The sequence below is a fragment of the Macaca thibetana genome, chromosome 10 (genome assembly GCF_024542745.1).
Source record: "Macaca thibetana thibetana isolate TM-01 chromosome 10, ASM2454274v1, whole genome shotgun sequence".
In the NCBI taxonomy this organism is placed as follows: Eukaryota; Metazoa; Chordata; class Mammalia; order Primates; family Cercopithecidae; genus Macaca; species Macaca thibetana.
The window spans coordinates 49795154-49809155 of record NC_065587.1 but is presented as its reverse complement, the minus strand read 5'-3'; the positions used below and the strand labels follow the sequence as shown (position 1 = coordinate 49809155).

Genomic DNA, 14002 nt, shown 5'->3' with positions numbered 1-14002 from the left:
GAGACTGAGGCATGAGAATCACTTGAACCCGGGAGGTGAAGGTTTCAGTGAGCTGAGATCATGCCATTGTACTCCAGCCTGGGCAACAGGGACTCATCAAAAAAAAAAAAAAAAAGGACTCTTATAATCTTGCAAAACCAAGAGAACTACAGGCTCTATGATAGCTAGGAGGTACACTAGGAAAATCTATAGCTAATGATAAGTATAATCAAATAGACTGTGACTATTAAAAAGTGAACTATGAAAATGTTAAGAAAATTTCACCAAGGTGCTAATATATCATAGTAATCCAAGACTTTTTGAAGAAAATATTTGTTCCTATTATTTCAGAAGTATTCTTTCCAGAAGGCTTTTTCCTGGATCTGTGTCAGTATCAAAAGTCAGCCGGTTATTCTCTTAGCAAAATATAAAACTTAAAAGTCAGCAGTTGCAGGATATTGCAAATAAAATATGGCAACCAGGTTTAAAAAGCATGAATAGTTGATAGAGCTTTATACCATGTCACAGTAAAACATTTAATGTAGTAATCTGAAACACAGCAACATATTAAAATATTTGTGGCACAAAAAGGATTCTGAAGTCCTTTAAAACATCTTTTGGGAAAATCATGGCCACCAAGGAGCAGCTATCCCAGCATGTCAATCTTGGAAAACCCTGACCTAGGTCTTGAATTAAAATGGTAGAACTGGCTGGGCGTGGTGGCTCACACCTGTAACCCCAACACTTTGGGAGGCCGAGGTAGGTGGATCACCTGAGGTCAGGAGTTCGAGAATAGCCTGACCAACATGGAGAAACTCTGTCTCTACTAAAAATACAAAATTAGCCAGGTGTGGGGGCACATGTCTGTAATCCCAGCCACTCGGGAGGCTGAGGCAGGAGAATCGCTTGAACCTAGGAGGCGGAGGTTGCAGTGAGCCAAGATTGCACCATTGCGCTCCAGCCTGGGCAAGAAGAGCAAAACTCTGTCTCAAAAAAAAAAAAAAAAAAAAAAAAAAGTAGAACCTCAGAGGTTCCTCCTGAAAAGAAAGCTGCTAGATAAAAATGGTTTGGTTGCCCATTCAGGGAAGACAGTGAACTGAGCTAGGAATCTGATGCTGCTCCCACTTCAGAAAATGAGGAGGTATGGAAGGTGATGCACTGGGATTCAACGTCCTTGAAAACTGGACATAAAGCCAAAATCAACTAACTTTTATTTCTGAGCAACCGGCCAAGTGTAGTCTGGCTGTCTAGTTAGCCTGCCCAGGAGATCTTTTTTTCTCCTTCTCTAGAGCAATGGTTCTCCAAGTTAGTCCTCAGACCTGCAGCCTGGACCTCATCTGCGAACTTGCTAGAAATGTACATTCTCAGGCCCCCAGACCAGAATTCCTGAATCTGAAACTCCAAAGGTGGGCCTAAGAATTTGACAAGCCCTCCAGGTGACTGTGAGGTATACTAGTTTGGGATGCATTGCTCTAGGGGAATTCTAGGGGAAGAATTAGTAGCAATGTGTCATTCTTTACAGTCCAACGATGTGACAACAGCTGGTGACAGAATACAAGACCTTATGCTCTTCTGCTGCTAGGGTCAGTGACCAAGGCCAAGCATCAGATTTTCTTTGACAAGGGGGGAAACAAGATGTGGGAAATGAGTCAGGACAACTGGAGAAGGGGAGGAGGATGGTTAATTCTATGATCAAGTACCTCTATAAATACCACCAAACAAGAATAAGAGGTTTAGTTTTTTGAAAGGCTGAATAGCCACTTTTGCTTCCGCCCTATCAGATACACTGTTTCTCCGCAAATTGTCAAATGTATCCATTTGGCTACATCAAAGAGATCCTGAATTAACTCACTGCAACATTCACAAATATTTACTGAGTACTTACTATTTGGTCCAGAACTGTGCTCGTGCTAGGGACACAGCAGATGGGACAGAATCTTGCCCTAGTGAAAAGGCATAGAAAATATGCAACAAAACAACACTTCAGGTAAGGTTAAGTGCTTTAGAGAAACAGAGCAAAACAAGAAGCTGTGACAATGACTGAAAAACTATATTGAATGGAGTGCTCAGGGATGGCCTTTCTGGGTAGCTGTGACCTGAAGAACAGCAGTCAGGTCCATGAAGATCTGGGGACAGAGCAAGATCAGAGGTGTATATGATACCACATGAAGTCACGGCGGCAGGGCCTTGTGGGCCGTGGAAAAGGGATGGGTTATTCAGTAATAAGAGCAGTGGGAAGGGCTTTCTGAAGGGGAGTGGCAGTTTCTGTTTTATGTCTGTGAAAGATCATTCTGTCTCCTGTATAGAAAGTGGAAAGGCCAAGACTGAAAGCAAGAGGCTTTTTCCATCTTCCAGGCAAGAGAAAGATGGTTCTGGTTAGACTAGGATGACAAGAGTGGAGACAGAAAGGAGGATTTGGCATTTAGTTTGGGGTTACACCTACTGGACTTGTGACAGGGTGGATGTGAAGATGAGGAAAGACTACTACTTGAGAGGCCATTGCTATCTACCCACGAATAAGCTAAACAGCCAAGGCAGAAACAACAACAGACATGCCAATGGCTGAAGATGCTTGCAGGCCTACCTCAGAGAATAGGAAATGGGGGCTGAAAGAACGATCATCCTGGCCAAGAGCACGTGTCCTGAAGCAACACTGTCCCAGAGCACCCAGGCTCTGCACCTCAGGCTAGTCACTCCTCTCCTGGCCTGTTTCCTCACCTTCAAAATCGATACAGCCCTTCACAATGGTCTGCTGTGACAAGTGAGATAATGTAGTTAATACAGTGTCTAGCAGTTAGTTAACCCTAGGAGTGCAACTTAAAAAGAAGTTTGATGGCTTGCATGTAAATAAGGATGAGGAACTACTTTGTACATGCCATGATGGGGCTCCAAGCCCAAGAGTTGTGAGTTATTCAGTATAAAATATAAGCAAGAGCTTCCTTAAAAAAGGACCTCACTCTCCTTGGACAGCACATAACCCAGAAGAGGACAAACAGTGGCCAGAGATGCTACAAAAAGCGTTCCTGAAATGGGTAGCAGCAGACATTTCTTACTAAAGCCCTTTCTCTCTCCAAGATTAAACATTCCAAGACCTAGGAAGAACATATCCCTAAATCCATGCCTTTTCCTTTTCCTTCCTAAGGTACTGGAGTAGGCTGGGGAGGTAACGGGAGATAAAAATGCCTGGGCTCTAGTCTGAGCATCACCAGTCTCCCTTGGCTTTGGCTCCTCCCTCAGTAATGTGGATGGATACTGCCCCTGGCTGGTGACCAGGCTGTGGAGAGTTAGATGAGACAACATCACAGGTGAGTCAAAGTCCATGGGACACTCTAAAGCACTATCAACAATATAACAGTAATAATATTCAAATATTTACTTTGCCAAATGTGCTACTCTGAACTTCATTGTGCCCCTTCAAAATTAAGCAGAGGAGGCCGGGCGCGGTGGCTCAAGCCTGTAATCCCAGCACTTTGGGAGGCCGAGATGGGCGGATCACAAGGTCAGGAGATCGAGACCATCCTGGCTAAAACGGTGAAACCCCGTCTCTACTAAAAAATACAAAAAACTAGCCGGGTGAGGCGGCGGGCACCTGTAGTCCCAGATACTCGGGAGGCTGAGGCAGGAGAATGGCATAAACCCGGGAGGCGGAGCTTGCAGTGAGCTGAGATCCGGCCACTGCACTCCAGCCTGGGCAACACAGCAAGACTCCATCTCAAAAAAAAAAAAAAAAAAAAAAAAATTAAGCAGAGGATTCCTGACTTCATATTTTGTATTCTACTTTTATCAAATTTCTACAGAGCTACAATTTGGGGGGAGGTGGGAGGGACAGAGATATGAAGAGAAAAGAGAATGTGGTGGGGGAAATAGAGTGGTTTTAAGTTAATGTGAAGGGGGAAAATCATGATCATCAAAATTAACCTTGGTAATCCCTTAAGAAAACAATAGCTGGCGGCCCGGCGCGGTGGCTTATGCCTGTAATCCCAGCACTTTGGGAGGCTGAGGAGGGCAGATCATGAGGTCAGGAGTTCGAGATCAGCCTGACCAACATGGAGAAACCCCAACTCTACTAAAAATACAAAAATTAGCCAGGTGTGGTGGCGTGTGCCTGTGATCCCAGCTACTCAGGAGGCTGAGGCAGGAGAATTGCTTTAACCTGGGAAGTGGAGGTTGCAGTGAGCCGAGATTGTACCACTGCACTCCAGCCAGGTGACAGGGCGAAACTCCGCCACACACACACACACACACAGAAACACAAAAGCTTGCACTAGCCCAACAAAGTCAGTTTCCCCTCTATCACTGGGGCAGGCTACTATTTCTTTGGCTGAGCACAATATGAGGCTGTTCTTTAAATGTAGGGCCCATGTTGTAAAAAAGGCACTTAATTACAATTGGCATAAGATGCTCACACAGTGAGACACAAGGGAACTGAGAAAAACTAAGGGACTGTGAGTTTTCATCCATTTCCAGCTCTCTCTGAGGAAGACCCTCGAATGGCAGGGAAGACTAATCTCTGCTGCCCACATGGTTAAGGTTTTTGTTTTGTTTTTTGTTTTTTGTTTGTTTGTTTTTGAGACGGAGTCTCGCTCTGTCGCCCAGGCTGGAGTGCAGTGGCGCGATCTCAGCTCACTGCAAGCTCTGCCTCCCAGGTTCACGCCATTCTCCTGCCTCAGCCTCCTGAGTAGCTGGGACCATAGGCACCTGCCACCACGCCCGGCTAATTTTTTGTATTTTTAGTAGAGACGGGGTTTCACCGTGTTAGCCAAGATGGTCTCGATCTCCTGACCTTGTGATCCACCCGCCTCGGCCTCCCAAAGTACTGGGATTTACAGGCGTGAGCCACAGCACCCAGCCTTATGGTTAAGTTTTTATAAGTTGAATGTGCATATGAGGCCACTCCGATGTATGCAAATTTAAAATCATGCCCCACCAGGGCTTACCACTCTGGCACTTACTTTCTGATTAAATGTCAGGGAAGCCCGTGGGCTGCTAAGTGAGAGGAAGGGCCTGGCAACCAAGGGCCACTATTTGATGTGCTGCAATCCTGGCCAAGGCAGGAGGAAGTCACTGTCATAACATGGGGATTCTGAGGATCTGTGGTGGGCTTTTCACAGTTCCACCCTCTAAAACATATGTAGATATCACACATTGCAGAACCAAAGGAAGTGGGAAGGCGGTGTAGCCAAATGCTGAAAGCAGTGACCATAAAAAACTAAGTTCAGCCCTTACAGGAACTCAAAGGCTTCACAGCTGTTTCCTGGCAACCAGAAGCACAGATTAATAAAGAGCCTCACTCTAAACCTGACTAAGGAAGGCCTCAGGGCCCTGACCACACCTGGAAGACTTCTCAGGGTTAGAAAGCAGGGAGGCCTGTACACTCATTTTAGTTTAACCCAAGTAAGGTCTGCTTAGCACCCTGCACTCTTTTCACTGCCTAGGGACTCTTAGCACCCTGCACTCTTTTCACTGCCTAGGGACTTAGGTCAGATCTTGCCATACTCCTCTTTTTAAGACTTTTATTTATTCATTCAACAAATATTTACTGACTGCCTACTTCATACCAGATACTTGTTTGATGGCTTCCCCTCACACCAAGTCAAATCCAAAGCCATGTCTCTCCAACTCATCTCTTTAACAAGCCTTGCTTGCACACTAAGGCCTTTTATCCTGTTCTTTCAACATGCCAAGCTCAGTCCCACCACAAGGCCTTTGCACTCACAGTCCACCCTCTCTCCTACCTGTGACACTGTAGGGTTGGCGCTTTCCATTATTCCCCTCAGTTGAAATGTCACTTTCTCAGAGAAGCCTTCCCTGACCACCTCTCCAGACACTCTTTATCATATCACACAATTTCCTCCATAGCACTTACTGCTATCTGAAATTGTCTTATTTATTTACCCCTTAACAGCCTTCTCTCCTTGACTCGAATGGAAGCTCCCAAAGGACACAGACTATGTCTGTTTTGTTTGCTATCCACAATGGGACATAATAGGCCCTCAGTAAATATCTGTTGAATAAACAGACAAAAAGAATTTTGGGAAGTCCATTTTAGGGCACCTCAAAGCCTGTTCTATGTTATCTAAACCATGCCAAATGCTCTTGTATTCCACTAGAGAGCAGCTGACATTTTATCTGATCGCCATAGCCATTTACGAAGCACTCACTTTTTAACTGTCAGGGTCTCCAGAAGTTAGAATCGGGCACCTGTTAACTCAGATTGTAGGTAGCCAACCGAGCGACTGCAAGCAGGGCTGAGCTGCAACAGCACCTTATTGTTGGCTACCGCCAGCACACTGGGCCCTTTGCTTCATTACGACCTGGTACGAGTGTTATTCTGGTGAGAAGTTTCCCCCAGCAGTCTGGCCTGACTCAGAATCTCTCTTCTGGGAGTGCCTGGGGCAGCGTCTTGGTAAATGAATTGACTCAGCACTGTTCCAGCTGAAACCAAAATCGAGTAAAAGGATTCATGGTCTCCGCTATGCTGCAAGAAGACCCCACTGTTTTAAATGCAAAAGGCAGCAGCTTCTGGTGGGTCACTTCAGTCAGATCCCCCATATTCAATTTCTTTTATTCTCACCCCAACCATCAGACAAGTATGGCTCCTTGAGACCGCAGAGGAGCAACACTGTAAAGAATTTCCCTCACCCTATTTCTCATGGATCACCAATTCCTTCCCAACACTGCCCCTGCTGTGGCCTTAAATACCCCAATGACTGCCGTACTCAGGTTCGTGTCCCTGCAGCCCCACAGTGGGGAACACTGTGGTCCTGTTTGCTTCCTCCATCAGAGGTAACCCATCTTCACCCCATCTGAGAGCACCTCCTTGGCCAACTTCACTGCCAGGCACCCGAGGGTGCAGCCTCACCCAAGAGTTTCCATTTCATCTATTCACCTCCCTACTCCCATCAGCCAGTGGGGAACTTCTGAGCTGAACCCACATATCTGTCCCAATTATCAAAGGAGTGGATGAGAGTGAGCGTCTCCACAGAAGAGACACTTCTAGGATATGCTTCCCTCACTCAATTCAAAAAGAGGAGACTTATCTCGTTTACAAGAAACATCTCTGGAACCCGACCTTTTCCACTAACTCATTTCAGGGGCTTCCCTCAGTTGAATCCCCACTCCCAAAGAGACATCCTCGGGATTCCCAATTCACCTGTTCTTCCTCATTCAATATCAGAGGCTTCCACCAATTGCCCCAACGGACCTGTCCCCTGAAAGCGAAATTGGAGCAATCCATCTGTATCCTCGAATAGGAGACTGGTAATGATGGGGTCATTTCACTATCACTGCAATCAAGTCCCTGTGGCATCTGAATCCTTTCCCCCTCGCTCTCACTTATCATGCGGAGATTCCCTTAATTCTCCCCAAAAGCAGCCGCTCCAAGGCTCCTCCTTTCTAGTCAACACAGCTATTTCCTCGGCTAACCCCATCTCTAAAACTAACGCCGGAGCCGTCCCATCAACCAATAGGGGATCCTCTCGAGTCACCCCCTCAGGATCCCGTTTCTTCCTCCCATCCAGCTTGAGGGGCTCCTCTGATGTCCCCTCCAGACATCCCAAGGCCCCCCTCAGCCGCACCCCTGGCACCCAGTACGGGACTTCCATCCGCTGTGGGGCGCCTCCTCCTCTAAGGAACCCCTTGGTCGCCCCTTAAGAGTCGCCAGCCCCGGTCTCCTCAGAAGTGCCTTGGAGCTCGCTCCTCGCCCACTCCGGCTCCCCCAGGTAGCGCAGCGGGGCCCTCACGCCTCCCGGGGGAGCCTTAAGGCTCGCCGCGCCGCCCACAGGCCCCTCAGCCCCCCGCCCGTGCTTCCGGCCACCGCCTGCCCGTGGCTGCAGCGGAGCCCACCGGACAGAGGCGGCGCGGGGACCCTGGCCCCCCTGCAGGAGCCTTTGAGAGTCCCCAGCCCCCGGCCCAAGCCCATGCCCCTTCGGCCGGCCGGGCCCGGCGCCCCCGCTCACCCGAGCCCGTGGTGGCTGCCATCTTGCGTCGCTGTTGCTTGAAGGCCGGCCCCTTCTTCACCCCCCACCCGTCCCCTGGCCCTGATGCGCAGGCGCGCGCGCACGCACAGACGCCGCCACTGACGCCCGCTCCGGAGACCTGCGCGACCCGAGGCCGGGGAGGCTCTTTTCCTTCCCTTTTAGAGAAAGGAAATATCTGCGTGCTCGAGGGCTCAGCAACCTGCAAGTCCCCCCACATCGGGTGCGAGGGAGGTTGTGACGTGCTTAGTGAGAAGGGCAGGGGTGACGAGGCTTGGGAAGGCGCGATTGTGAAAGAAAAAGAAAAGATAGCTTCAAACAAAAGCGCCGAATTCACTTGGGGCTTTTTCCTGTCTAGTTCCTATCTAGATCCTCACCACATCTCCACAAGGTCGGAATTAATGTGAAAAATGCAGCCGAGAGAGATTAAACGATTTATCTAAACTCAGCTGTTGAGTGGCAGAGACAGACAGAATTTTAACCTCCAGGTTCAAATTTGAATTTGAATCGTCACCCTCCAGGTCAGATGATCTGGCTTCTAGGATTGATGCTCCTTGGCCAGAGAAGGCTTAAAGTGGGTGCAGCTAAATGATTTGGGGGCAATAAGGTGGCAGGGAAAACATTTGCTAACCATCTGCCCAATTCATTCATTCACTCATTCGTTCGTTCATTCATTCATTCAACCAAACAAACATTAAGCACCTACTATGTACCAGACACTGTGCTAGGAGCTGGGGATGGATAGACATCTCTGAAGAAGCAAATCCCTGCTTTCAGGGGCTTCCATTCTAGTCATAGATAGCAAGTAAATAAACAGGAAACTACAATTCTGATAGGCTAGAGATAAACCAAGAAAAGGGCAGCGGAGGATGGTCAGGAAAGGCTTCCTAACGTGGTCGTATTTCAACAGAGACCCTAACAATGAGGAGGTAGAGGGAACAGCTTGTGCAAAGGCCCTCGGGAAATATTTTTGCAAATAAACCCAAGAAGTTAATCCTCCTATATTATAAATTGTCTGAGAAGCCCTTATATGGATGTAGACCCTGAAGCTGAGACAGGTGAAGGGACTGGCTTAAGGTCACAGAGCAAAATACTGGCAGAAGGACTAGGACTCTAAACAAAGAGGGACAAGGAAGCTGGAAGCCCTCACCCAGCACATCCAATTCATCACCTTTGTCTGACAACAATGCCTACTCTGCATCTCTCCTGCTCCATTCATTTCTCCACTCAGGACAAGCTGTCTTTATCTCCTACTTGGAAGACCCCGACAGCTTCCATTCTCTCCCCCATGGTCCATTCTCCATATGGACCAACATCTGCTCAAAACACCCTCCAGCTAAAGCCTTCAGTGGCTCCCCATTCCCTCTGGATAAAATACAAACTCTACAAGTTGATTGACCATAGATTATCACCTAATGAGGACACTCATCAGATTAAAAGAGGACCTATTATAATCTCACCAGGGCAAGTGGAAACCAGGGCTCTCCAGGGCAAACCAGGATGCCTGGACACCCTGTGCACAAGGCTTTGCATCCAGGGCTTGGACGAGGATGGGGCCATCAGATTTAACGGGGCTTTCACTCAGGTCCTGACTCTGCACATGTACAGCCCTGCAGGTGAGTGACTCCTTAAAATCTGCACCCTAGGGCAGGGCGTAGTGGCTCATGCCTGTAATCCCAGCACTTTTGGAGGCAGAGGTGGGCGGATCACCTGAGGTCAGGAGATCCAGACCAGCCTGGTCAATATGATGAAACCTTGTCTCTACTAAAAATACAAATTAGCTGGGCGTGGTGGCAGGCGCCTGTAATCCCAGCTACTCAGGAGGCTGAGGCAGGAGAATCGCTTGAACCCGGGAGGCAGAGGTTGCAGTGAGCCGAGATCGCGCCATTGCATTCCATCCTGGGCAACAGAGAGAGACTCTGTCTCAAAAAAAAAAAAAAAAAAATTCTGCACCCTAGGTCCCCCACTTGCCTCATCATAGCCTTGGCACAGCCTGCGCCTCTGAGACTTTCTGTACCTCTGCAGCGACACTGGCCCTTTGCAAGCCCCCTGGAACGCAAGGCCTCTCCCACTTCAGGGGCTTTGCTTGTGCTGTCTCCACTCTTCAGTTCTCAGATCCAGCACCACCCCCTCAGGGAAGTCTTCCTCGATTCCTTCAACCACGTCAAATTCAGCTGTAATTAGCTCTCAAAGTGCCAGCACTGGCTACAGGTGAAGCAACTTGACTTTTCGTGTATCACGTGATACAAGTTTGCTTTGGGGAGCACAGAAAATACTTGCCCTGGACTTGGGGTCACTGTAAAGCATGAGTAGCAGGTGGAAGCATTTGGGTTCCTAAGGTGGACTCACTTTTGCAGTTAAATTTTCTAGGTTCAAGTCTTCCTTCATCACTCAGTGTGCTTTGTGACTTCAGGTAAGACGCTTGAACCTCTCCTGGTATCAGTTTCCCCTTCTATGAGGATAGCAGTATCAACCTCATAGGATTGCTGTGGAGATAAAATGCTTTCCTAAAACCCCTTGGCACAGGGAGGAGGAAGGGACACTAGAAGCGCTGATATTTACCAAGCCGTTACATCCAGCTTTTAATCCTCACAACTCGATGCGCAACTCCTGTGACTATCCCCGTTTTAGAGATGAGAAAACTGAGACTCAGAGCTAACACGTGGAGGATGAGGATTAAAACACAAGCCTTTTATCCATGATGCCCGTAAATGTCTACTCGCATGGATTCCTTGGCTCTTGTAGGAAACTTCTTGCAAGTAAAATTGACAATAATAATTATCGTGCAGAGCTCATCGCAGGAAGAGGTTAAGCGGGACAGCCCGGGGCATGCTGGTTATTGTAGGCTGGCGTTGGCGCGGTGCCTGGTGGGAGTTATAGTACGTCCCGCGCACACGCCCCCTCGAAGAGGCTCTGCCCCATTCCTGGACGTCACAACCGGTCCCCAGAGCGGGATTCCTCCCGGCGCCTGCGCCTGGTCGCCGCTGTGCGCTTGAGCTGATAAACTCAGCTGATGGGGATAAGAGTCTTGTTTTATCGGATTTTGGGGAAGATTAAAATGGTTAATAAAACTAGAGAATTTAGAAAAGCGCTTGGCACTAAGTGCAATATAAGTATTAGCTGCTATTATTACTTAATCCTCAATGACCCTTGCATAGTAGCTGTTACCATTTCCATTTGTGAGATGAGAAAACTGAGACTTAGAGGAGTTAGATGGCTTTTCCAAGGTCACACAAGGAAGGAGTAAAATCAGTTCTGGAATCCAGTTTTCTTTATCCTGTGTCACCTGCTGACTCTCCTGTGATGAGGGAGGTGGAGCCTGGGAGGTTTTGAGCAAAATGTGGGCAGGTTTGCCTTTTTGCAAAGTGCATCGTGCTGCCATGAGGAGACAGGGTGAGGACACCCAACTGGGCAGCAGCAATATTGGTGGCAGGGAACCCAGAGAGGTGTGTTGGGCACTGTTTACTGCCAGTCCAGTTGCCATGTCCCCACATGGCGGGGTGGGTGTTTGGAAACTTTGCCTCCCCTCATAAAAGCTGAAGAGAAGGTTGGGCGCCCTGGCTCACGTCTGTAATCCGAACACTTTGGGAGGCCGAGGCGGGCGGATCACCTGAGGTCAGGAGTTCGAGACCAGCCTGGCCAACATGGCAAAACCCTGTCTCTACTGCAAATACAAAAATTAGCTGAGAGTGGTGGCTCATGCTTTTAATCCCAGCTACCTGGGAGGCTAAGGCACGAGAATCGCTTGAACCTGGGAGGCAGAGGTTGCAGTGATCCAAGATCACGCCATTGCACTCCAGTCTGAGTGATAGAGTGAGACTCCGTCTCAAACGAACAAAAAAGCTGAAGAAAAAGCCTATTTTTTTTTTTTTTTTTTTTTTTGAGACAGAGTCTCGCTTAGTCGCCCAGGCTGGAGTGCAGTGGCGCGATCTCGGCTCACTGCAAGCTCCGCCTCCTGGGTTCACGCCATTCTCCTGCCTCAGCCTCCCGAGTAGCTGGGACTACAGGCGCCCGCCGCCTCGCCCGGCTAATTTTTTTTGCATTTTTAGTAGAGACGGGGTTTCACAGTGTTAGCCAGGATGGTCTCGATCTCCTGACCTTGTGATCCGCCCGCCTCGGCCTCCCAAAGTGCTGGGATTACAGGCGTGAGCCACCGCGCCCGGCCGAAAAAGCCTATTTTTGTCCCCTTTCCTCCTTCCTACCATATGAGGTTGTAATGATTAGAACCAGAATCCTGGGTGATATCGCTGAGCTGCTAAAGGAATCGAGGGGCTGCCCACCTGCAGACTTCTGAAGACGTGAGATAATGTGCCTGTTGCTTAAGTTGTTCTTAAAGGTAGGTTTTTGTTACCTACCACCAAAAAGCATACCTCATCGATACAGGAAGCTGATGCAGTGGTTCAGCTGAGAGGCATATAGACCTGACTGTTCTGCAGTGTTCATTCATGAACTCTGTTCTCAAGTGAGAAAACACTAGGACTGGTTTGGAATCTCAGGGATGTGAAAGGCATGAGTAGTTTGAAAAAGTATATTCGAAAGGTGGAAAATCAAAAATTATATAATGTTATCCACAACTTCATATTTCCTATTTATAGTTAAGGAAAACCCCCAACCTCTTGCTATAGTTTTTGTAACATAAGCTACAGAAAGTAAAGCTGACAAACTGTTGACAGGAAGGGCTGCGGACTTGCAGAAGACAGAGAGGATAATCCCTGGGAAGGGATGTGTGGTTAACAGGGTGTGTGATGAGGCCAGGCATGGTGGCTTACACCTGTAATCCTAGCACTTAGGGAGGCTGAGGCGGGTGGACCACCTGAGGTCAGGAATTCGAGACCAGCCTGGCCAACATGGTGAAACCCCGTCTCTACTGAAAATACAAAAATTAGCCGAGCGTGGTGGCTCATGCCTGTAATCCCAGCTACCGGGGAGGCTGAGGCAGGAGAATCGCTTGAACCTGGGAGGCAGAGGTTGCCGCAGCACTGCACTCCGGGCTGGGCAACAGCGAAACTCCATCTAAAACAAACAAACAAAAAAAACCCCAACAGGATGTGTGATGCATTTGCTAGTGAAATTCTATGGCATATATGTGGAGTCATGGTTCCCTGAGGTGTGTCTAGCCATAGCGCTGAGACATCTTATTTAATGTCTGATGTAGTTTTGAAATATACAGTCAAAAAGAGGTGGGAGTGGGTGGGCAGGGGGCCTTGGTGCACTTCATTAACTCACTCTATCAATGGACATCTCAGTTGTTTCCATTGGCTTCTTCTGATACAATTTTTGTAACGTCCGAATTTTGTATTATATGTTACTTTTGTGGTCAGGGAAAAAGGAATGAAAACCAGGGGTTTGAGGCGGGGAGGCAGGGGAATAAAAAGGATGTTTCCTTAATTTATAAAGAGCCCTTGCAACTCATTAAGAAAAAATAACTCAAAGATGACAGTTATAGCAAATATTTATTGAGCATTTGCCATATTCCAGGAACATGGTATTTTGCATATAATAATGTATTTAATCTTCACACCTATCCTATAAGGTAGGTACCATTATTATCCCCATTTTGTAGATGAGGAAACTGAGACACAGAATGGTTAAGTAACTTGCCCAAAGTCACAGGCTTGTAAGTGGCAGAACTGGGATTGGAATCCTACACTTTTAACCACTACTACCCTGCCTTGCAAGAAAAATAAGAAAAGGGCATGAACAGATGAGGAAATGCAAATGCATTTTAAACTCACAGTAAGATGCCCAATCTCACACATATTGTATTTCAGTGATTTGAAGGTACACGTTTTTACTTTTTTTTTTTTTTTTTTTTGAGACAGAGTCTCACTGTGTCGCCCAGGCTGGAGTGCAGTGGCATGATCTCAGCTCACTGCAACTTCCGCCTCTCGGGTTCAAGCAATTCTCCTGCCTCAGCCTCCCAAGTAGCTGGGACTACAGGCGCCTGCCACCACGCCCAGCTAATTATTATTATTATTATTATTATTGTTATTATTTGTATTTTTAGTAGAGACGGGGTTTCGTTATGTTGGCCAGGCTGGTCTTGA

At 47.8% G+C, this 14002-nt stretch overlaps 1 protein-coding gene across 2 annotated transcripts in view; it reads right to left on the bottom strand.

The window, feature by feature from the left end:
* UBE2V1 (ubiquitin conjugating enzyme E2 V1) overlaps positions 1-14002 on the bottom strand; it is a 167219-nt gene that overhangs the window by 27391 nt on the left and 125826 nt on the right. Inside the window, exon 2 of one of the 2 annotated variants that reach the window (XM_050807491.1) lies at positions 7938-7996. In XM_050807491.1, coding sequence (XP_050663448.1) covers positions 7938-7959 — 22 coding nt within the window. In that variant the 5' untranslated portion in view covers positions 7960-7996. Of the gene's footprint in view, positions 1-7937; positions 7997-14002 lie in introns of those variants that run through there. The other variant, XM_050807492.1, reaches the window with a different exon arrangement.